This window comes from Lytechinus pictus, chromosome 14, assembly GCF_037042905.1.
Source record: "Lytechinus pictus isolate F3 Inbred chromosome 14, Lp3.0, whole genome shotgun sequence".
NCBI lineage: Eukaryota > Metazoa > Echinodermata > Echinoidea > Temnopleuroida > Toxopneustidae > Lytechinus > Lytechinus pictus.
In genome coordinates, this window is record NC_087258.1 from 7568712 (window position 1) to 7592320 (window position 23609).

The 23609-nt window shown below is 34.8% G+C and overlaps 1 protein-coding gene across 2 annotated transcripts in view; it reads left to right on the plus strand.

Annotated features, from left to right (window-relative positions):
- Nucleotides 1-18358, plus strand: part of LOC129275960 (polyamine-transporting ATPase 13A3-like) — a 38479-nt gene extending 20121 nt beyond the window's left edge. For both annotated transcript variants that reach the window (XM_064109656.1, XM_064109657.1), the window contains exons 17-28: nt 745-865; nt 1886-2010; nt 4416-4591; nt 5869-5979; nt 6520-6599; nt 7344-7496; nt 7774-7870; nt 11520-11592; nt 12044-12194; nt 14446-14597; nt 14898-15082; nt 16066-18358. In XM_064109656.1, coding sequence (XP_063965726.1) covers nt 745-865; nt 1886-2010; nt 4416-4591; nt 5869-5979; nt 6520-6599; nt 7344-7496; nt 7774-7870; nt 11520-11592; nt 12044-12194; nt 14446-14597; nt 14898-15082; nt 16066-16248 — 1607 coding nt within the window. In that variant the 3' untranslated portion in view covers nt 16249-18358. The remainder of the gene's footprint in view (nt 1-744; nt 866-1885; nt 2011-4415; nt 4592-5868; nt 5980-6519; nt 6600-7343; nt 7497-7773; nt 7871-11519; nt 11593-12043; nt 12195-14445; nt 14598-14897; nt 15083-16065) is intronic.
- The last annotated feature ends 5251 nt before the right edge of the window (nt 18359-23609 follow it).

Here is a 23609-nt window from a genome sequence, read left to right on the forward strand (position 1 = left end):
GTATGGATATATGTATTTCTCAAATTTTCACTATTTTAAGATTATTCACCTATTTTGGCCTTTGGTTTGGAGTTATTATTCAATGATCCCTCAATCTTCAAGAAATAATCTTAATTAAATTGATGAATTTTCCTGGGGAAATCATTCTATTTGCTGCTTTCATTGATGTGGAGCGTTGTGGCCCAGTGGATTAGTCTCCGGACTTTGAAACAGAGGGTCGTGGGTTTGAATCCCAGCTATGGCGTAATTTCCTCCTGCAAGAAATTTACCCACATTGTGCTGCACTCGACCCAGGTGAGGTGAATGGGTACCCTGTAGGATTTATTCCTTGAACGCTTAAGCGCCTATTAATATGGCGGCTTAGCTACAGCCGGGGTAATAATATGATACCAAGTATCAAAGCGCAGTTGAGTATATGCACATAGTAACTGCGCTATATAAATGGACATATTATTATTATTATTTGCAGGACTGCTTATTTATTGTGATTTGGTAATACTGTACATGTACATGTGTCTAGTCCCCATTTCATACAGTTTGGGATTTTCGTTGTTCATAAATCAATGAACACTTTGATTTTAGTACGAGACACGTTTTCTATATACCTTACCCAATTTATCTTGGGCAAGTGATCAATGGGTTAAAGGGGAAGTTCACCGGGATTAAATCCAGTCTCCCCTTTAATGGGTTAACAACGCTAGTAAGTCTCTTACCATGAATATTTTTTTCTCTCTTTTTTTACAGTTCCTGAGGATTTCCAGGAGGTGTTACAGAACTATACTCAGCAAGGCTTCAGGGTTCTAGCACTTGGCTGGAGACAGATGGATCCAAAGTTTTCATGGCATCATGCACAGAAAATACAAAGGTAATACTCTGTTTTTATCTTAAAGCTAACTTAAAGGGAAATATTTATATCTTTATGAATAGAGTAAAATTCACAGAGCAAAATGCTGAAAATTTGATCAAAATGGGATAAAAAAGTTAATGAATTCTAAAGATTTATTCCGGTGAAACAGTTCAAGGCATGTCTTCATGAATATTAGGTGGGCTGATGATGTCACATCCCCACTTTCCCTTTTCTTATGTTATGAGAAAAAAAAATCCGTAAATCATAATTGTTTCATTTTTTCATAAATGTGTAAATGATGCCTCTCCATTATTATGTAATAAGTTGCAGCAATAAATAACTAATGCTCTTAATCAGTTGTCAATCCACTTCTTTTAGTTCTGGGTAGGAAAATTCAAATAAACCTTATTTCATATAATAAAATACAAAAGAACAATTGGGGATATGACATCATCAGCCCACCTAATGAATATTCATAAAGACATGCCTAGAACTGTTTCACCGGAATAATGCAAATCTTTAAAATTCAACAACTTGTTATTTGTTATCCGATTTTGATCAAATTTTCAGCATTCTGCTCTGTGAATTTTCCTCTATTGAGATATAAATATCTTCAGCCTTGAGCATCCCTTTAATGTAGTAACAGCAAACAATTATTTTATAAGACAGTCTTTACAGTAAGACAATGTTAATTGACAATGTTAATTATCACCATATTATAATGGGGGGGGGGAGTTGAGGCACACATGTAGATTTGTGGGAGGGTGGAGAGTATTAAAAAGGAATAATTACCAAATGAATGAATAAATCAAATTTCATGATACCTCAGGTTTACCAGCATATCCCCCTGCCAAGTCATAAGGGGCATATACCACAGGTTTACCAGCATATTCCCCCTACCAAGTCATAAGGAGCCATTAATCTCACCCCCTTTCCTGAAATTGAATTTTGCCTCATCCAAGCATAGATCCATCATGATTATACTCATGCATGATCTCATTCAATTGATTGCCAATGTAATTTTTATCTGTTTTTCAGAACGGAAGTTGAATGTAATTTGACGTTCATAGGTTTGTTGATCATGCAGAATGCCCTCAAACCAGTCACCACAGAAATCATCAAACAACTCAACGATGCTAATATACGCACTGTTATGGTCACCGGTAGGTTATCTTTGTAATATCTAAGTAGTATTTACATAATATCTTTGTTGTATCTTATTAGTATTTATTTGCATTGTTATTCAAAGGGCAAAAAAAAATCCCATATATGGACAGTTAATTGACATTCATACATAAACTTATTTCCAATTTTCAAAATTTATGTGATATGGTCAAATTATCATCTTTTGTATTCATTTGCCCTTGTTATATATATATATTTTTATACCATTTATCTATTCGAATGTAACAGTTTATTAAAATCCACCTGATTTTTTTAAGAGTAAATACATATTAAATACCTAGTGTTTTGTTTTAAAGTTAACTTTTGTTTGTTTACTGGAGGAATAGGAGTGTTCATGTCTGTGTCATTCGTCTTCAAGCTGTTTGCTTATTTGTCTATTAAACAAAAAAGACAAGAAAGTACGTTCAACTTTTGTTTTCAATATCATATGAATAAAAAAAAACTAATGAAGGAGATCAATGAACCTCTGTTTGCATTCCAACTTGTTTATAAAAAAGTAGTTACTTTCACCCATCCTATATTTACCGTGTTTATACGTGCATCGGCTTTTGGTTCAGAACCAAAAGCCGATGCAGAATCGGCTTTTGGTTTATCTTACACCGCATTTACACGCTGTCACAGCTCGCGTGGCAAAAACCTGAAATGATCCGCACACAATATACGTCATAATAAAGACAACGCTGGATCAGTGCACTTACAAGTACGTCATAATGGTGAAGTAAATAAAATGCATGCTAATTGCCGATGCAGAATCAGCTTTCTGTTTACACGTAAAAGAAAAGCCGATTCTGCATTGGCTCGCGGTTCTGAACCTACTACTTTGGTGGTGCAAAATTGTAGATTCTGCACCGAGAGCCGATGCAAGCTAATCGAGTTTACGCAACCAAAAAGCCGATTCTGCATCGGCTCGCTGTTCTGAACCGCGAGCCGATGCAGCGTGTAAACACGGTAAATGACAGGAGGAATGCAATGTACCAGTGAAATGTACATTCAGGCTTTATTCCTTGTGAATTTCACCTTGTTAAAATAGCAAGGGCTTGATTGCAGTTGTTTATTTCAGTGGTATTGTAGATTACAGATCCTGTAATATACCAATGAGAAAAATTTAGAGCACCTGTTAATACCTCAAAGTGTTTTTGACTTAACATTCAAGAGGTCATTTGGAGGTGAAGTAGGATGATCTAATTATTTTATATCAATAATGATAATAATAATAATGATATCTTATTGAGCTAGCGCAGCAACAGTTCCTTTGGATACAAATATTTTATGCACGTGTATATTATAACTAATTTAATATAGATATAAATAGAAATCTTAAATCACAACAAATACAGTCTTGTATCAAAACCACTGAAATTCCCAGCTACATCTTGGTGGGGCCCGGTGCCCTTGTGCTTGCTGTCCCGTTCACCGACAATTTAAGAGGCAAGCCCGGTCAGCTCAGTACTCACAGGAGCTGTAGCAAATAAGGGCACCAGCCCCCATAGGATGCCAGTCAGACCAGTGTGTGATGACAGAGAGTGTACCTTAAATGCATACAAAACAAATATTATTTCTTAAAAAATGTACATTTACAGTGTATACAGATTTAGTTGTCAAGGTATTAAACGTTGAACAAATAGGTCTTAAGATGTACTTTAAATGTGTCATGCACTTTAATGGAGCGAAGTGACTTATTTTATGTATTCATCTTTCATACCTGCAGGCATTACTTTATGTTGCCATTGGGTAATATTTCTTAATAGATTTGCCTGAGGGAATACAGTTTGAATTTGTTTGTATTTATTTTGATGAGTGAGAGAACTCAGTCATTCAAACAGACAAGATCTCAATTAAATTTGAAAATTTACCTGTCTGATTATTTCATTATCAGTTTTCAATATTCTCTTCATGCTACATGTACATGTACATGTAGCACTGTAATTATTTAATTATGTTGATATTTAACATGTTAATAATTTTAAATGAAATTTATCACTATAAATCTGTGCCATTGAAACAATTATTAATTCATTGTATGCAGCTTATCTTATTCTTGTGTGTTATTGACAAAAAATCTTGTTACATGTTTGCAGGGATGTACGTCAATTTGTGTGCTAACATATAAATACACCTCAATAAATGTGTTCCTGTCCTAATCATATCAAATGGAAAAATTTTCTTTTAATTTTAATGAATAGAATACTTTATTTTTTATGAGAAATGAGGAACATCAAACTGCAAATATTTGCAGTCTATTTATTTTTTATATCAAAACATTTGCAAATTTGTATACACATGCACTTCCAATACGGAAGAGTTAATCTATTGAGAACTTCGTGTTTTAGGGGCCATACTTTTCCTTATTCCCTCTTTTATCATTGTGAAATTCCTGGAACAGGTGACAACATGTTGACTGCTATCAGTGTTGCAAGGGATTGTGGGATGGTTGGTCGCAAGTCAAAGGTCATCGTCATCAACGCCCACCCTCCCGGTGCGGACCAACCTGCTCGTATCGAGTGGAGCTATGACACCATGCCAGATAGAAACTCAGAGTGCCTTTCTTCAAATTCAGAGGTATGGATATTTTGTTTTGAAGAAGATAATTGATATATAAGGCTCTGCTCAGTAATAAACAGTTTACATGCACTTAGTTGAGGCATGTAAACATGATTAATTCCTGAAATGGACAATAAAACAACAACTATATAATATCGGTAAAGGAAATAATCTGTTGTCTCACGATGCGGCAAACTGAAATTGCAACGTTTTGACTGCACCTGGTAGTCTTTGTCAGGCAATGAAGTGGACAATCGCTGCGTGCGCCTTTTATACCGAAAGCTGCGTGCCGTTGGTATAAAAGGCGCACGCAGCGATTGTCCACTTCAATGCCTGATGAAGACTAGCAGGTGCAGTCGAAACATCACAATTTCAGTTTGAGACAACAGATTATTTGCTTTACCGATTCTATACTACCACGAGAGCATGTATTTATTTAGGAATTGGTGAAGCTATAAGGAGACAAATGTAGAGTAGTTTATTTTGATATCATATACTGATTCAGATTCAGATTAACATTTATTTGGTATAAGATAAAAATCAAGTTACAATAATATATATAAACAACGTAGTACATAAAATACCAGGATTGCTAAAAAAAGTTAAAAACTTGTAAACAAGCAACCCTCGACATACAAAATAATGAAATACAATGAATATATGTACAATTACATGAGATACAAAAAAATATATATATAACATAAATACTGGCTTTAATGGTGAAAACTTCCACAACCCAAATTCACTTGAAATTGGTCCATAGGGCCAAAGATATTGCCATATGAATACTTTGTTAGCCCATTGAAATTAGTGTTTGATGTGGTTCTTAACTGTTATGATCAATGTCATTAACACTGATTTCAATGGGCTAACTAATTATCCATTTGGCCATGCCTTCGGCCACCATTAATAAATTCATGTCAAATTTTGTTTGTGTAGGTTTTTCATCATGCTCTCCTCAAATAAGGTTATGAAGAATACTGAAATGCACAAAAGAGCCAATGATTAGCATCTTACTTTGGTACTTAATTGATGTTGATTTACTATTCATTATTTCCTGCTTTGCTTGACTTGGTCTTGCCATTAAGAAATAGTTTTCAGTGTTGGTCATGAAAAGTATGAACTCTACGTTTTTAACAGAACACATACTTTTAAACAGAAGTTGTCAACTAAAATTGTGATAGCTTGTTAAACATGTAAACTGTCCTAACATAGCATTATGTGCAGTCATGAAAACAACAGTTTTTGGGATATTATTGTTGATATTTATTCTTACCTGTTTTGTTTGACTTTAGTCTTACCATGAAGAGATAGCTATGAGTGTAGATCATGAGAAGTATCACTTTGCGGTCAGCGGCAAATCTTTTGCCGTTCTCAAGAGCCATTTCCCAGAACTTATTGACAAGGTGAGTTCTTCATCCATAAAGCGTACATTTGCCATATTTGAATGTGCAGTCTTTACAAGTGTGAACATGAAAATTGGTTACCATTCCATCTAAGTTGATATGATAATAATATGCAACATTTCTAAAGTGGTTAATACAATATTTCTAAGCACTCCATACTATAACCCTGGTTTAAGCATGCCTACCCTGATCAGGCGCTCAAGCATTGTAGGAATTCCTTCCTACCAGGTACCCATTTACTACACCTGGATGGAGATTGATGATTGTGGATAAACGCCTTGCCAAAGGACGTGAGTGCTGTGATGGGATTTGAACTGAGCCACAACACTCTACCGGTTGACCCCCCCTCCCTCCCTCCCTCCCCCTCCCCCAAATTTTTAAGTATTACTTACAGCAAATTCTACTTATAATAAGGTGCATTAAAATACCCTCCATCACAATTTAAAGTCAAGACCAGGCACTAAGCTCTATCTCTAACAGTTAAAGTACATTGCATTACTTTGATCTAAACTTTATTTCTTATTTTCTTTTGCAAAACAGATTGTTCAAAGAGGAACTGTCTATGCTCGTATGTCACCAGATCAAAAGACACAACTTGTGGAAGCTTTGCAAAGTTTGGGGTAAATATATGTTTTTTTAAATTTTATTTTTTATTGGCACTTATTCATTTAATCAGTTGCAAGTACTATGAGATAATCAGGATTATGAATTGAACTTAATATGAATTATCAAGCGAATATACATGTAAACTGAATTCAAATTTGATTACATTTAAATCATATTCTTAGGAAATAGACAAATCTAATGTGAAATATATATTAATTGTATTCAATAAAAGTTATGGTCTGAATTTAATCATTTAATAAGAAGCACAAGGTATGGCTTAATTAGTCTGTATTTCTAATGTATATGTGATCATATCAATTGTATCAGTTTTATATCAACCTTGTAATTTGTTTTGCATAAAATAGGGAATTTTGTATTGATTGGCAAAAAAAAACAGAATTTATTTGAACTTCTCAATTAACATAATATCTGTTGGATTTTTTTTTGCCCTGAGGATGGGCAATATGAAGCAAGAAGTGCACATTTTTCTGACTTTCTGAGTTTTGCTGTTAACCCATACAGTGTCAATTCAATAAATTCATTTTAAACTTGTAATATAATGCTGTATAGGAATATTGATATTCAGACATTTTTGGTGTATTGATATTCCCGATTCACAAAATATGTGCATGCGCTTTTTGGAAACTGAATGAGAAATATGAATCAAGAAGTTTGCATTTTTGCATGCATGAGCATATTTTGATTGTTTTTTTTATATTGGTTTATTTGTTTGTATGGTGCTTTTGTATGTTTTGCAGATACTGTGTAGGGATGTGCGGTGATGGAGCCAATGACTGTGGGGCTTTGAAGATGGCTCACGCTGGAATATCTCTATCTGAAGCAGAGGCTTCCGTTGCATCTCCATTCACCTCCATGGTGCCTGATATATCATGTGTGCCTAATGTTATTAGGTAAGATTTTCGTATTCTTCCTTCTTCTTTTCCTCTTCCTCTTCTCGCCCTTTCTCCTCTGATCGTCTTGCTGCTTCCTTTCATCCTTCCCTTCTTACATGTATTTTGCAGTACATAGTTTGCATACATACAGACTTGCAGTTGATACATATCATAAGGTTAGTACTACCCTTGATGCTATAGAATGCTGAAGGCGTAATTTTCATCAATATTTGGTGGTATATTAAGTTTTAATCATTTTATACTAATCTTGTTCTTCTATTTTTGTGATTTCCAGAGAGGGCCGAGCTGCCTTGACGACCTCATTTGGTGTTTTCAAGTACATGGCTCTGTATAGTGTCATCCAGTTCACATCTGTTATGATTCTCTACTGGGTGAGTTGTGAAAGCTATATTATGGAATATGAAGTTTTCTATATGTGACTCTCCACCTCTAATATCAACCATAAGTCACAGGTTATACTTGTTCAAGTTAAAATGTTATTTTAGATCATATAACACTGATAGGAATGGATATTCATTTCATTATTGAAAAAAAACTTAATCAAATATTACCTCAAATGCCACCCCAAACGCAAGTTTTCCTGGACTGCTTGGAAGTTTCACCAATATTAATAATATTCCACATTTATATAGCGCTTAATACATCGGAACGACGTCTCTAAGCGCTTTACAGACATATTATTACCCCGGTCATCGGATCCTTGCATGCCCGCATACAATGTATGCACCTTCTCCACTCCCTGGGGAGCATTCCAACAAGAGTTCCAAGACTCAATTGCTAGGCATACTACATATAGCCTTTTACATCCTACCGGGTACCCATTTAACACCTGGGTGGAGAGTGGCAAAGTGTGGATTAACGCCTTGCCAAAGGACGCTAGGCCATGGTGGGATTCAAACACACGACCCTCTGATTACAAGGCGAGAGTCAGAACCGCTACACCACGACGCTTCCACCAAGATTGCACAGTGTGCACATTTCCTGCTTGAGTGAACCCCAAACTTCAAATCTTGTTTTCTCTTTATTTTTCAAACTCTCCCTTAATTTCTTTCTATTCAATTAAGTACCTGCATGGTTTATTTTTTTTATAAGTTTTTACAACTTATATAATAATAATATGTTGCATTTATATAGCGCTTTTAACAAGGGTTTCTAAGTGCATTACAAAGGAATAACATAAAATCATAATACAAATTATAGAGCATATACATTTCATATCATAACAAGAATTAAGTCAAGTAAAGGCAATAATAGAAATTGATCACAATCACAAACAATTACATTAATACTTAATAATACTTGATAAATTAGGACAGGAGGAGATGTACATGTATATTGAGGAGAGATTTGAAGGATTCAAGAGAGGTGGACTGACGGATATGTCAGGGAGGCTATTCCAAAGAGTGGGAGCACTAAATGCAAAAGTAAATGTACAATATATCATTATTAATCTCTTTTTTCAAACTAGAAATCCGTTTATTGTGGGTTCAAGGGTCAAGGGTCATATACCGTGCTTGATAATACATGTTTATTGCAGATGTTTAATTAACATAAATTTATGTACGATAATGGAATTCTTCATGTCGGTTAGTAATTCTGACGGCATGATGAACTTGGCCTCTTGTAAATTACAAAGCCAAATATGAACAAACCAACGCATAGGCTATCGATGATGTGCAAACGTGTACACAATGTTCATGCATTTAATGTATGCTCAACTCATTAAACGCTGTAGATGTAAACGTCATTATTGGCAGGCATTCATGGGCGCTTAAAGATGCATGTAAGTAGCATGAAGCATTGTATGTTATGGGGTGACAATGGTTATCAAAAGGTGTCGTAGTTTTCATTCATGGTTTAATACACATCGCCCTACATGCTAAGAAATATTAATGATATAAATGATATTATTTTGTTCTTTTGTAATGCATATTCAAAATAGAATGTGCATATAAAATTAAACAAGAAATTAATGTAAGAATATGGTTAATTAGAAGGAACAAAGTGCAGATAAGTTAGCTAAACATAATTTGCCCACAGCTGCGCAAACAAACTTATGATTACATGTTGAATGTTGTCATGAGTTTATTTGCACAGCTGTTGGCATCAGAATCATATCATTATGACATCATGATTTTACATGTATGGGTGCAACTTATGACCTCCTTTTGAGACTTGAAGCTTATAATTTGTGTTCATTAGCATCCGTGGCGCAATTTGCCTCTATATTATCTGGATGCTGAAAAAAGTTGCTGAATTTTGTCTCTTATTTTAATGAGGTTTCAGATGACATCCAGGAGATTTGATGAATACCTCATTTTAGGAATGATACTGGCTTGAAGAAATTAAGATGCACTCCAAAAAGAGCACACTAGACAACCTCTATGATTAATGTCAATATCAAAGTGTTCTTAAAATCAAATCAGATTTACAAAATGTACTAGTACTTGGAATATTGGAAGTGCCTTGAGTCAACATGACTGAGGAGATCTTTCTAGCATCAATCTAATCCCACGTTTGAATGACAACATTGAATTACTGGGTATACATACTTGCACCGAAATAGAATCCATATATGTAATTGCAGAACTTTAAAGCAAGGTTTCTGTTTTAGGGAATGTGAAAAAAATGTTGTGAATTGTTTTCAGGGTATTTATGCTGAAATATAGAAAAGTGGTTGACTGCAAATGATTGCGGTTGTAAATGCCTTCACATTACTATTACTTTAACCTGTTGGATACTTAGCCCGCATATATGCGATCTGGAGTCTATGGTAAACATGTGTCATAGCAAAATCATTCAGTTTCCAACAGGTTAAAGTATGCTCCTTGTCTTGATGAAATACATGTTATATGAGTAATCATAATGATGATGATGATGATGATAGTGATGAAGAGTAAGAAGAAGAAGAGTAAGGAGAAGGAGAAGAAGAAGAAGAAGAGGAAGAAGTAGAAAGAGGAGGTGGAGGAGAGGGAGACAAAGAAGGAGAAGAAGAATAAGAAGAAGAAGGAGGAGGAAGAGAGGAGGTTGAAGAAGAAGGAAAAAGAAGAAGAGGAAGAAGTAGAAGGTGGTGGTGGAGGAGATGAAGAGGAAAAAGAAGAAGAAGTAGAAGATGATTATAATGATGAATAATGACAATGGGGGTGATATGGTGGTGATGCTGATCATGATGGTGACGATGCTGGTGGTGGTGGAAGTGTTGGCGAGGATGGTGGTGATAATGATGAAAATGATGACCATAATGATAATGATGATGACGAGGATCAAGTTGATATGCAAAAGAGATATTAATTCAGGGGCTGATCTGTGAATACAGTGAAAAGCGAGCCACAAACAATTTTAACGTACTTGATCTTTGGTAGGGAAATATTAAGAATTTCACCCTTGTTGCATATTTTCTTACACCATTGGAGAATATTACAAAGGTGTCAAATGGGATAAAGATCATTCACACTTTAATAATGAGTGTTGGAGCTCACTGCAGCTTAGTCAAATTTGTAACTGTCAAGGCCGGCTTATGATTGTTTGCTCATTGTCAATCCTGGAGCATGTTTCCAGCCATGTATTGACTTAGCTTCTTCCTCTCTGAGAGGTAGCAATGAAGTCATAAAACATTCTTTTTGCCTTTCAGCGCTGTTTATACATGTGTGCTCTGTAAATATGATAATGCCAAGTCCATGCTGATAATTATGATTTTGTTTTGAGTTAGCCACTGAAAAAAATATGCACTCTGTATACATATAAAGGTTATATAATGACTTGCCTTTTATACAAGCTCTGCTTTTCTTGTCAAGTCAGTTAATTTATCTTCAATATTTGTTATGAAATGTCATTGAACTCTATGTATTATTTTGAACATGTACTTGTACTGTTACTTGGATTATATTATTTTGTTGAATGGAAATAAGAAAAAAATCGAAAATGCAATAATCCTGTGAAAGCTATACTTGATAGGAATGTAATTGTTACTTGGTCTATAAATATTAATTACATCTATTTTTACTTATTTTATCTCTTCAGATTGATTCAAACCTTGGGGACTGGCAGTTCTTGTACGTGGATCTAGTTATAACTACCACAGTGGCTGTACTCAGTAAGTTCTTAACATAGTCTTTTCAAACTTTTTAGTTGAATTTTCCGAGCTTTAAACTTCTATGTTATATTTTGTGACTGCCAAGCTCAAAATCAATTAGAAAAATAGAAGGCAAGGTTCTTTGGAATATGCCAAAATAATGATTTGACTGCAGAAGTTATACCAAGAAAAATTGGCTGAAAAAAAGCTTTTCTTTTACATGTACCTATTGACAGAATGTGAACTTCTGATTTTTATAAAAATGCTAAATTAATATGCATTTAAGAAAATTTATATTTTGGTGATTGCTAAAAAATTGAAGAGGCCTTGCAGAGTATTCACAATTCAAGTTTGAATGAATCAAGACTGTCCGATTTGTGATCTCCATGCATTCTTCAACATTGATTCAAGTAGTAAGAAATATATTTTGTTTTAAACCTTAAACTGAATTTAACGTCCTTTGTCATTGTAGTGGGAAGAAACGAAGCATATCCAAAGCTTGTGAAGCAACGGCCTGCGGGGAGTATAACCAACCCAACGATTCTCATCTCAATTGTATCCGAGATACTTGTGGTAGCAGTTGTACAGACAACCGGTTACTTTCTTCTTTTTACACAGCCGTGGTAAGTATAGCATGATTCTTCGAAGGCAATTAGCTTGAGTCTTGAACAACATGTATTGTACTTGGTGCTTGGTATGATGTTCCTCCGAAATACTCCAAGAAGAGTTTTAACTGGAGGTGTGCCGGAGAGTGTGGTCTAGTTTTGTAAATTATTGGGTCTTTAGTAAGGGCATTTTTTAAAGTTGTCGTTGATGGCTGGTCTACAGTTTCTGGTAGAAGGCCATTCCACTGGTTGATAGTTCGGATGAAGAAGGAATTGGCAAATGAGTCTGAGTTTGTGTAGGCCTACTGCTGTTGGAATTGTCGGGTGTGTCCTCTTCTGCCTCTTGATGGCTTGGGCTTGATGAAGTTTTCATGATCCATGTCCAGTTGGCCATTCAGGATTTTGTATAGAGGCAAGTTAGGCGATGACACTTTCTTCTTTCACGGAGTGGGGCCCATTCTAAGTCGTTAAGGATGGCACTGATGCTAGTGTCATGTCCGTACATGTTAGAGACAAATCTAGCAGCTCTGTTTTGAACTCTCTTAAGAATATTTAAATGTCACACATTTTTTACCCAGCAAAGCAAATCAATTACAACTATATGAGTATAGTTATTGATAAATACAGATGCACAGCTACCATAGAAAATGTAGAGGAAGAATAACACATTTGTATTAAAAGGGAGTAGGAAGAAGGGTGAGAGGGAGGGAGCAAGGGAAGATGAGAGGGATAGAATGGAGGAGTAATAGAGGGAGGGAGGAGACTATGGAGGACGGGATGGATAGACGAATGGAAGGATGGATGAAGGGAGAATATGGGTTCAAGGGGGTAGGGCAGAGAGGAAAAGGGGATAGAAAGAAAGAGGTGAAAGAGTGAGAAATGGAGAAGGTGCATGTTCAATTATTTGGAGAGAGGAGGAAGACTGGAGGGTAGATATTGAGTGCAAGATTAAAAAACAATCCTATTTGCATGCTCTCCAATTATCATTATTGTAGCTGATACTTTGGGATATCAACTATCAATATCAACATCCAGGGTAATTTTGTTGGGATATGCACTTGCAAAAACAGCATGACAGCTGATCAATGCTATCGTATGCATACAGCTTGCTGGCTCAGCTCATTATGAAAGTGTGAATTTCTTGGTTTCACTAGTTCTACCAAATTTTAAGAATACAAAGCATGGATTGATTTCAACGATTCAAAAACTGATTTTTGAGTAGATGATGGGAAACAACAGTCAGGGCTCCCAGCCCATCAGGGAAATCAGGGACAATTATTTTACTTTTTTCCAGTCAGGGAAAAATCAGGGAATTTGATAAAAAAATACCTTAAATCAGGAAAAGAAACGCCTCAAATGAGGGAAAAATCTGGGAATTTTGATCGGCCCAAAAGTAAAAAACACGGTAGTCAGTCAGACTCTGTTATACTTTGTTGCATAGCAAAACAACATCCATTGAATGACTGGTTACAGTGGTTTTTAGTGTAGCCTCTTTGACTGCAGTACAGTTTCTACACTGAAAATACATGTAATTCACTGCAACAACTTAAAAAACATGCGAGACTGGGAATGGGTTTAAATAAGTATCAGGGTATTTTTAAACTTCATAAGGGAAAAATCAGGGAATTCTATTTTCTTGAAAAGCTGGGAACCCTGAACAGTTAATTGTTCGCCCAGGAAGTACCCCTCACATCACATCCAGGTACTTGGAAGGAAATTTTTGCCACTGATAGTCAATACCATTGAGTATTGGCTATATTCAATGAGGAGAATTGGCTAACTACATGGCTGTGTATTATCCATACAATCAATCATGGTGATGGAAATTAATCTTTTTTTCCCCCTTCTTTTTCTGTTATTTAAAACCCATAATGCTCTTTGTTATATTTGATCATTTTTACCCTACACTACCTTTAATAACCCATGGTTAAAATCACAACTTATTTTCCAGAGGGGCTCACCAGTACAAGCTTTGCTTTTTAATAGGTCCCTCACTTTCATTTTCATACGTTAACTATGACTGTAGTTTTCAATTATTCAATTATCAATATGTGTTTTCAAAACTACAACTTAATTATTTAGTGATCAATTTTGTATATTATTTGTCACTGAAGTATCTAATTATGAAGTAAATTCTGCTTTGTATGTTATGTATCTATATGTTTGTTGATATGTTGATTATTTGAAAATGAAAATAAAATAAACTGAATTGAATTGAAAAAATGCCAGCAGTGATTTAATAATTAAGTTTTTGTTGTTTCCTTGGTAGGTTTACACCGTTGACTCCAAGCCACAACCCAGATGACAACATCCTGTGCTATGAAAACTCTGTGATTTTTCTCATCTCGTCATTCCAGTACATCACCCTGGCAGCTGCCTTCTCTAAGGGGGCGCCCTATCGTCTTCCAATTTATACTAATTGTGAGTATCAAGCATCTTATTCCATCTGTGCAAATATTCAAGAATATTTTATTTGTATTACAATTTTCCTTTTTTGTCTGGGTTGGATTCTGCACTGGTTTCCAGTAAGGCAGTGTGATTGTTTTTCAGCTTAGAATTCAGGATTTCACAAAGTTCAGTTCATGTAAGTGTACCTGATCTAGGTCCATGATGAAAAAGTGACAATTAATTGTAGTTTTAGAAACTTTCTTGTGAAATCAGTGTTTACTGCTGCTTCTTTTATTCAAATTTAATTTCTGTTTCTTTGTCTTTTGTCAACAGTTCTATTCTTGATCGCACTCATCGTTCTAGTATCTACAACAGTGGTGATGCTGTTCTTACCGGTTCAGTGGTCTGTGTTTACTAACTTTCTGCAGCTGAAACAGATTGCTCCAGTCAGCCTCAAGTTTGCCCTTATCATCGGAGCACTGGTGCTATTTAATATCCTGTTTGCCTTTATCATGGAGGTAAGAAAGTTCGTGATATTGATGGAAGGAAGGGAGGGAGGAAGGAGCGAGGGATGGAGGATGGAGGGAGGATGGGGAGAAAGCTAGAAAGAAATAAAGAGTTTGTCCTAATCATTGGAGCACTAGTGCTATTTGATATCCTGTTTGCCTTTATCATGGAGGTAAGAAAGTTTGTGATATTGATGGAAGGAAGGGAGGGAGGAAGGAGTGAGGGATGAAGGAAGGGATAGATGATGGAGGGAGGATGGGGAGAAAGCTAGAAAGAAGAGTTTGTCCTAATCATTGGAGCACTGGTGCTATTTCATATCCTGTTTACCTTTATCATGGAGGTAAGAAAGTTTGTGATATTGATGGAAGGGAGGGAGGAAGGAGTGAGGGATGGAGGAAGGGATTGATGATGGATGGAGGATGGGGAGAAAGCTAGAAAGAAAAGAAGAGTTTGTCCTAATCATTGAAGCACTGGTGCTATTTAATATCGTCTTTATCTTTATCATGGAGGTAAGGAAGTTGATGGAATGATGGATGGATGGATAGATGGAGCAAAGGATAGAGGAAGAGGGGAAGAAGGAGGGATAGTGGAAGGGAAGGGAAGAGGGGGGGGGGGGGAGGAAGGATAGGGGATGAATAGGGAGGGTAGAAGGAGCAAAGAGAGAGGGTGGGTTTGGCTCATTCTTCAACATCTTCTATACTACTATTATGGAGATGAAAAACTAGGAGGTTCAGAGTGTAGGAGGGAATGGAAGCAAAAGAGAGGATAATGACAAATAAGAGGGAGAATCAATGCATAGATTTAGGGAATGTAGGAATTTGGAGTTTTAACATTCTATATGAGATATAGAATAAATATAATAGGAGACAAAGAATGACGGAAAAAAGAGGTAGGAATAAGATGGTAACATAATGCTATCCCTGAGAGACTACCAATGCACTTCAACTGCATATTCCCTGCAAATATCTTTTCCTAATTTCTCTTTGTCATGTAGTCTTGCGTTGTCGACTTACCCGCCCTCAAACGAGCCATCCGGCCACTGCGTTGTAAGAAGAAGCCCAAGAACCGGTATAAACTGGTTGAAGCCGACCTGAACAAGGACCCTTCCTGGCCTCCTGTTGGACATACTACGACCACCAATAGCAAGATTTTCAATGGGAGCATCAATTCTGCGTGATGATTCTTGACGGTTTTGCCTAAAGAGCTTTCTCATTTTCACAAACATTTTGTACTCAATTCCCACCTAAGATTAATATAATATAATGAAAAGCACTGCCGATATGACAATCAATTTACATATTTCAGTGACGTCATTTGAAGTTAACTTCTGTAACAAGTGTGTTTTTGTAACTACCTTGTGTCATATAACTTATTATCAATGATATGTGCTAAAATTCTATGAATTCGATTCAGTTATTTTCAAATGACATAACTTCAATAACATCATAAGATGTTAGGAATATTAGACAAGTAGCTTATAACTATCGTTTGAATGGACTGTATTCTGAAGTCCTTGATTTAGATCATGGTCTAACTATATGCTAAAATGATGGGAAGTTGAAAATATCAAAAGTCTGTTTACATCGTTTGTTTCTTATGTTTACTTTGCTCTATCCACCACGACCTGACAGTTATGAAAGATTTGAGTGTCAAAATAGCTGATGAATCTGTTTACATGACTAGACGATTGATCCCCTATATGTATTTATTTGGCAAACAGTTCCAATAATCATTTTTAAGCAAAATTGTCTGCTTGGGTTTCTGACTTGACAGTTTCATCTTCAAAATTATTTTATTCCATATTGTTTTTATTCAATGTAATAATAATAATATGTCAATTTATATAGCGCAGTTACTATGTGCATATACTCAACTGCGCTTTGATACATGGTATCATATTATTACTGTAATGATAATGATACTTTCCAACAAATTAGAATAATTGCTTTATTTTTAAAAAGATTTTTGTTGTTGATGGAAGTGGAATGTGAATAAAAATTGTACTAATTTTGTTATATGAGGTGGAGGAAAATGGTGGAGGATAAGTCATCTTCAGTTTTTTAATACTTTTAATTTTCTAATATTCAGCGATTTTATCTTTATACATGTTATACACTTTAGGTGCAATGAAGTGAATCTAAGTTCAATTTCTGATTTGGGTTTATTATTATGCCATTGCTGAAGTCTAAAATGCACTCAAATTTGAGTAAAATCTGCACACGCTATGGAGATGGTTATGTGTATCTATTTCTCATTTTATTGTGGATTTTATCACGCCAGTAGGTATGGACAGCCAATAGACGAGAAATATGATTTATACCAAAATATGTAAAGTATAGTACAGCAATTGTTTATTTATGATAATTTACATTATTGGCAGCCAATGGCTGAAAAATATATGTTTACATAGATCCAAGATGAAGAACATAAAATAACATCATACAAAGAGTGAATAAATCATAAATGTAGACATGCGATACATATACACAAAACAAAAATAATTGATATAAATTGAATCAATCAATTTATCCTGTACTGCAAATTCGGCTTTTTTGCAATAAGATATTTTGCACTATGTGTACATATATCTGTTATATATTTTTTTACATTTGTTATACAGGAACAGAAATTGATTCAAATATATTATGTTCTATTTATTGTAGTATTGTATGATGTAGATTTCTTTTCATGTATGCACACTTGTTTGAACATTGATAGTATATTGATGAAAGCTACTTCTATTGTATATTATTATCTAAATACCTTGCTTATTTATAAGAGACAGCTTTAATATGTTGAATACAATATCTTATTTAATGACAATACTTCTGAGCTAGTTCACAACAATAAATTATGTTTTCATTGATGAAGCTCAATATGTCGATATTATGTGCATTTAGATTAGAAAAAATTAAAAATTCATGGAGTACATTTATATAATATTTTGTGATTTAATATAGTTTTCATAGAAAATAATTTTTGTGTGTGTGTTATATGTATGTATTAAACAAAATGCTTTATTTTCACTATTAAATGAAATACATGTACAGCACATGTATCTACATGTTCATATAACATGTTCTTTTATCAGGCTGTGTACAGTAATAACCCTGTTCAGGTTTTCTATGTTATTCAGTTTTTGTGATATCATTACTGTACAAAAATACGTAGATAAGAAGAGTATACGTTCTGTCATAACTTGTCATGGTTTTTCTTTGCAGAAAGTTTTATGTAAAGGTAAAATATTTGAAACATGCAGACATTTATTAAAAAGGGTCATTCTTGAATTTTTAGTTGTTTTCTCTTATTTATTAAATTTGTGCATTTCATAATACATGTGAGTTACACCCCTTTATTAAATAACCCCTTCGCATTAACCCTGAGAAATCGGTCGACAACAATTCTGCCGTCACATGACAAAAGGAAGCTACTCTGTGGAATTAGTTTCTTAGTAAATGAGGAATATGTCAATCGTTTTGTGTGCAATCAATTTATGTGAAATGAATTACTTGCTTTTATATTGGGGGCTATGGGACTCCATGTATAGCATACAGAAAATATCCCAAATCAAGCAAAAAAGTAATAGTTGTTTACTTTTGTCACGGGACGGCAGAATGTACCGAACACCATGCATTAATCACTATGTATACTTAGTCTGGCCGAAATGGTCCTGTTTGGACCAGTCCAGCATGGATTAATCCAGGAAATGGACTCTGAACTAGCCATTCATGAAAAGCTGTGCACATTTAATTGTGAACAGAGCCATAAATTATCTACCTCCACGTACACCCCCCCCCCAAATGGTGCCAGCGAAAATACGTGATTGCTCAAAATGCGGGATGGATGTTTTCAATCATTCAGCTTATAAATTATGGATCAGAATAACAAGTAAATTATGACGTGCCAATAATCTAATCAATTTGTGCTAATTTCACATTCCTCCCCCACAGATCAGAAAGGAATTGCATCGATTTAGATTGATGGATAGCTTGCCATTAAATGGACAAGTCCAGATTTATTTTAATTTGTATTCAGAGCTGTGTTTAGACTGATATATTACTGAACAGCACAAACAACAGTGGCTTGAATTATTTAAAACCTATTCTATTTGTACTTATTATCCTTCTAGATTGAAATGATTTGGCCTAATCCATTATCTCTACACCCTTTTTTCTAATACCCATTTGGTCTAATTGCCACCGAGCCGATTCATCGTGTCAAGGGGTAATCGCAAAGGGTGTTATAGCCAGTATGGCTATGCACTGTATGTGCGGCTAGCCATTTTCTCATTTAATTCAATTTCTCGATATCAGTCATTCCATTCTTGCTATCAGGTATATTTGCATTTTGATAACAGATTTAGATCTTTTTATAAAGAATCATCTGTGAGGTTAACAGAAGGCAATGCCTGATATATTATATTTTTATTTTAAAAGACGTGTTGGAATGCTCCCCATGGAGTGGACAAAGTAATACTTTGTGTGCGGGCATGCAAGGATTCGAGGACGGGTGAAATAAGTCAGTGGGTATCAATAAAAAGTTTGCATTTTGAAAAAGTCCTGGGAATTAAAAAATATGCAACATGAGGATAATTTTTCACATACCGTACTGTATATTCTTTGGTTTGGGTCTCATCTATCAAATTGAAGTAAAATTTTTGACAGACTGTTACACTTGAGTGAGCACTGGCCATTTTTGTAAAGCTCACAGAAATCGGTTTGAGCAGAAATGCTAATTTTCACGCTCTGTCAAGGACAAAAGGCAAAAACAAATTGACCGCACTCGGTACATTTGTCATACATTCCTTTTGTATTTTTGGCAAATTGAAATAAACCAGATTCATTTATAAATTTTGAACAACTTTGCCATCCAAATTAACATTTCAATCCGAGGTAAACACAACGTTTACCTTTTTTGTGCCAGCTGGATCTGAGGACATATTAATTTAAAAATTAAGTTTTTATCATTTAAAGTGGGACCACATTTCATTTAATACTTGTTTCTCCACATTTTCCCAAGCTTGACAATGATTAACAAAACAAAAATATATATGCCATTTCATGTGAATCACAGCTCCGTGTAAAGCAAATATCACGGCGATGGCCTCGGTGTGTGAAGGGCGGTGCATAATGGCACTGTATGAAGTGTTTTGGACAAGGAAACAAGTAGACAATGTATAAGATATCTTCAAATCAATCTTCCTAGATAAGCCCAAGTGTTCATCATTAACGTCTACTTTTATTCATGTAACTATTTCTAAGTTCTGCGCAAATCATTTTCACGAACTTTTCAAAAGTAAGTGGTGCTCACTCAAGCAGAAAGGTTTTTCGAGTTTATATATCGTCATTTGCTTAAAGAGATCTGTGCCAAACTTTAAATGTGGAAAAAGCTTCAGGATACAATTTTACAGGATTATTTCTAAGTGTAAACTTTTTGTGACGATCATTCAGCCCATTTACAATGACGTCCTCAACTGTGCATTATTTTTAATCCATTCATCATGGATCTAAAATTGCACGGTTGATTACATTGCAAAACATTCTAAAACACTCGATGTGACAGCCCCTTTATGCTATGTCCATTTTTTTTTATATTGGGCTTATTCATTCACTTTGTTTTAAGACTAATATCCTGTATTTTGAGGCACCATTATTGATTTATTACTATTATTATCATTATTATTATTTTGTTAACTATAATTATTGTTGTTATCAGTATTATTATTATTATTATTATCATCATCATCATCATCATCATCATCATTATTACTATTATTATTATTATTAGTAGTAGTAGTAGTAGTAGTAGTAGTAGTAGTAGAAGAAGTAGTAGTTGCAGTAGTTGTAGTAGTAATAGTAGTAGTAGTAGTAATAGTAGTAGTAGTAGTTGTAGTAGTAGTAATAGTAGTAGTAGTATAAGTAGTAGTATTAGTAGTATTAGTAGTATTAGTAGTAGTAGTAGTAGTAGTAGTACTAGTAGTAATAGCAGTAGACTATCATCATTGTTATTGCTACTCTTACTATTAATAGTTAATACAAATATTTCATAATATATGTCTTTTGATGGGATTTTGTACATCTTTTTCACAATTAAGCCACTGATATATACAACATAAATCATTTAAAATTTTGTGTCCTATTTATATTTTTGTTTTATTCAATTGAATGTTTAATCCTTTGATTTGGTAACTTCAAATGTCAACATTTTCTTCATATTTGTTTGTGAAGGAAATATAATGACTAATGAGATATAGTTGACTGTACAGGTCATTGAGTACAAAATGTTTGCTATTCCTCCCATTGTTACCAAAACATATGATGAGCGCTTACTTGCACATGCCTATTCCGTCTTATGGAATGTATTTCCTAAGTATATGAGAAGTATACATGATTTAGATAAGTTTAAGACTTCCCTAAAAAGTATATGTTTAACTTGTAATGAATTCAGTGCCCACCACTCTTTACTTACTTTCTATTTTCTTTCCTTAATTTCATCCAAGTACATAGGGACATGCGTATATAGCTATGTGTTATGCGCTATAAAAGAACTGTTAATTATTATTATTAATGTTTATCTGTAATTGATATTTTTGTTTACAATACAAACAGTAGAATTGTACACACTGTATAATATTCAACGTTTAGCAATGACTGAATTAATAAAAAATAAAATATGGAATAACTTTCACAGTGAAAGCGCTCTCTGGCTCCTGGAATTGTAGTTGACATTGTATATATCAGTATCTTGGCATTGTATTGAGAAGTGTATGCCATATAGCAGTATTTTACTTAATGAAATTCTGTAAATAAGTCAGTTAGAGTAAGGGTGAGTGACTTTTCATTCAATTGGCAATAATTTGATGGCCAGTTTAATCAAGATGTTGTTAGTGATTCTAGCAAGTGGACACCATTTAATTACTATTTTTTGTTCTATTTTTTTAAATTCTGTGGTAAAGTTGAGGGTTCATTGGTTGTGTGTGTGTGTGGGGGGGGGGGAGCTCACCGAACTTCACCCCCTCCTGCCCCTGTATAAATCCCAACAAATAGCTACTGGCCTCCATCACATACACAATTTAGCAAGCGTGTAATTACTTGTGCATTTTCTGTTTTTAATTCCCTGATGATATTGGGGGCTGCGTTTGGGATAGCTAGGGTTGGGTGTTCACCCCCAACGACCCATTTAAGTGCTAAGTGGTATGCACCACATACACATTAGCCATGAAAAAAAATTAGAGATTAATTTTGTCTCGCGGCGTCGTCAACATTGAAATCTTTACCAAGGTTAAGTTTTTGGAATTTCATCATAACGTAGAAAGTATATGGATCTAGTTCATGAAACTTGGACATAAGATTAGTCAAGTACCACTGATCATCTTGCATGAGTTTCAGGTCACATGACCAAGGTCAAGGGTCCTTTAGGGTCAACAAACCTTGAACATGTATTTTTTAAAAATGTCATCATATCTTTGAAAGTAAATGGATCCATTGTGTAAAACATGGACATAGGGGCATTCAAGTTTTACTGATCATTTTGCAAAAGTTTCAGGTCACATGATCGAGGTCAATGAACTTAGTATTTTATTCTCATATGAATGGTGTTTTGGTTTGAATAATTATTCATCTGAGTTGTTTTCAAAGTCTCCACTGATGTTATATTGATGCAGACGAGACTGTCATAGGTGTTCCACTTGTTGGTACTACTTATGGGCAATCCATTCCTGCCTGATGTCTATATGTGCAACTTCACATTTTCTTTTATAATTTTACAAATGTTCCACTATATTTTGTAATGTGAGATTATTTCTCTGCCGCAGATTTGATGAAAGACGCACAAAACAGTTAATCACCAAGGAAATATGGGTTATGCATGTATTCCAAGGATACATCTACCTGCAGTTAAAAAAGGCATGTTTCAGTGTCAGTTGTTTCCAGCCCATCCCCCTCATTTCTCGCGATTTCCAGAAAATGAAAACGGGTTATACCGGAAAAGAGAAAACAATTAGCAGCTAAAACCAATTTCCTCTTTCGCACATCATCTGAGAGAGCATTTCTTGACGACGAAGTTCATATTTTTGTATTATCACATTTTTTTTATTACAACGGATTGACCTTGTTCAGACATTTGGGTTTGATACTCAGATATTAAACAACTGAAGCCAAGCTCACGTTCTATGCGATCCGATTTTTTAACAAATCGCATTTTGCATAACATGTGAAGGTTCCAAGAAGTAGAATTATTTCATTGAAGTTCGGCATTGTGTTATGGATAATAAAATCATTATTTTGCTTTGCAGTGAGCCCTGTGGTCGGAGTAAAGTCCAAATCGGCCTCAAGTCGCAGCCGATGATGACGTCATTACAATTTAAAATTTAATTTGCTTTTATTCATTCAGGGAGGATCGAACTAGACTGAATTTCGATTTCAGTAGTTCTTACCGTAATTCTGAACTCTGATCGCTAAAATATTATTTACTGGAATGTCCATCTCAAATGTTATTACAATTTCTTTGAAATTCGTATCGCAACGAATCGCATAGTGT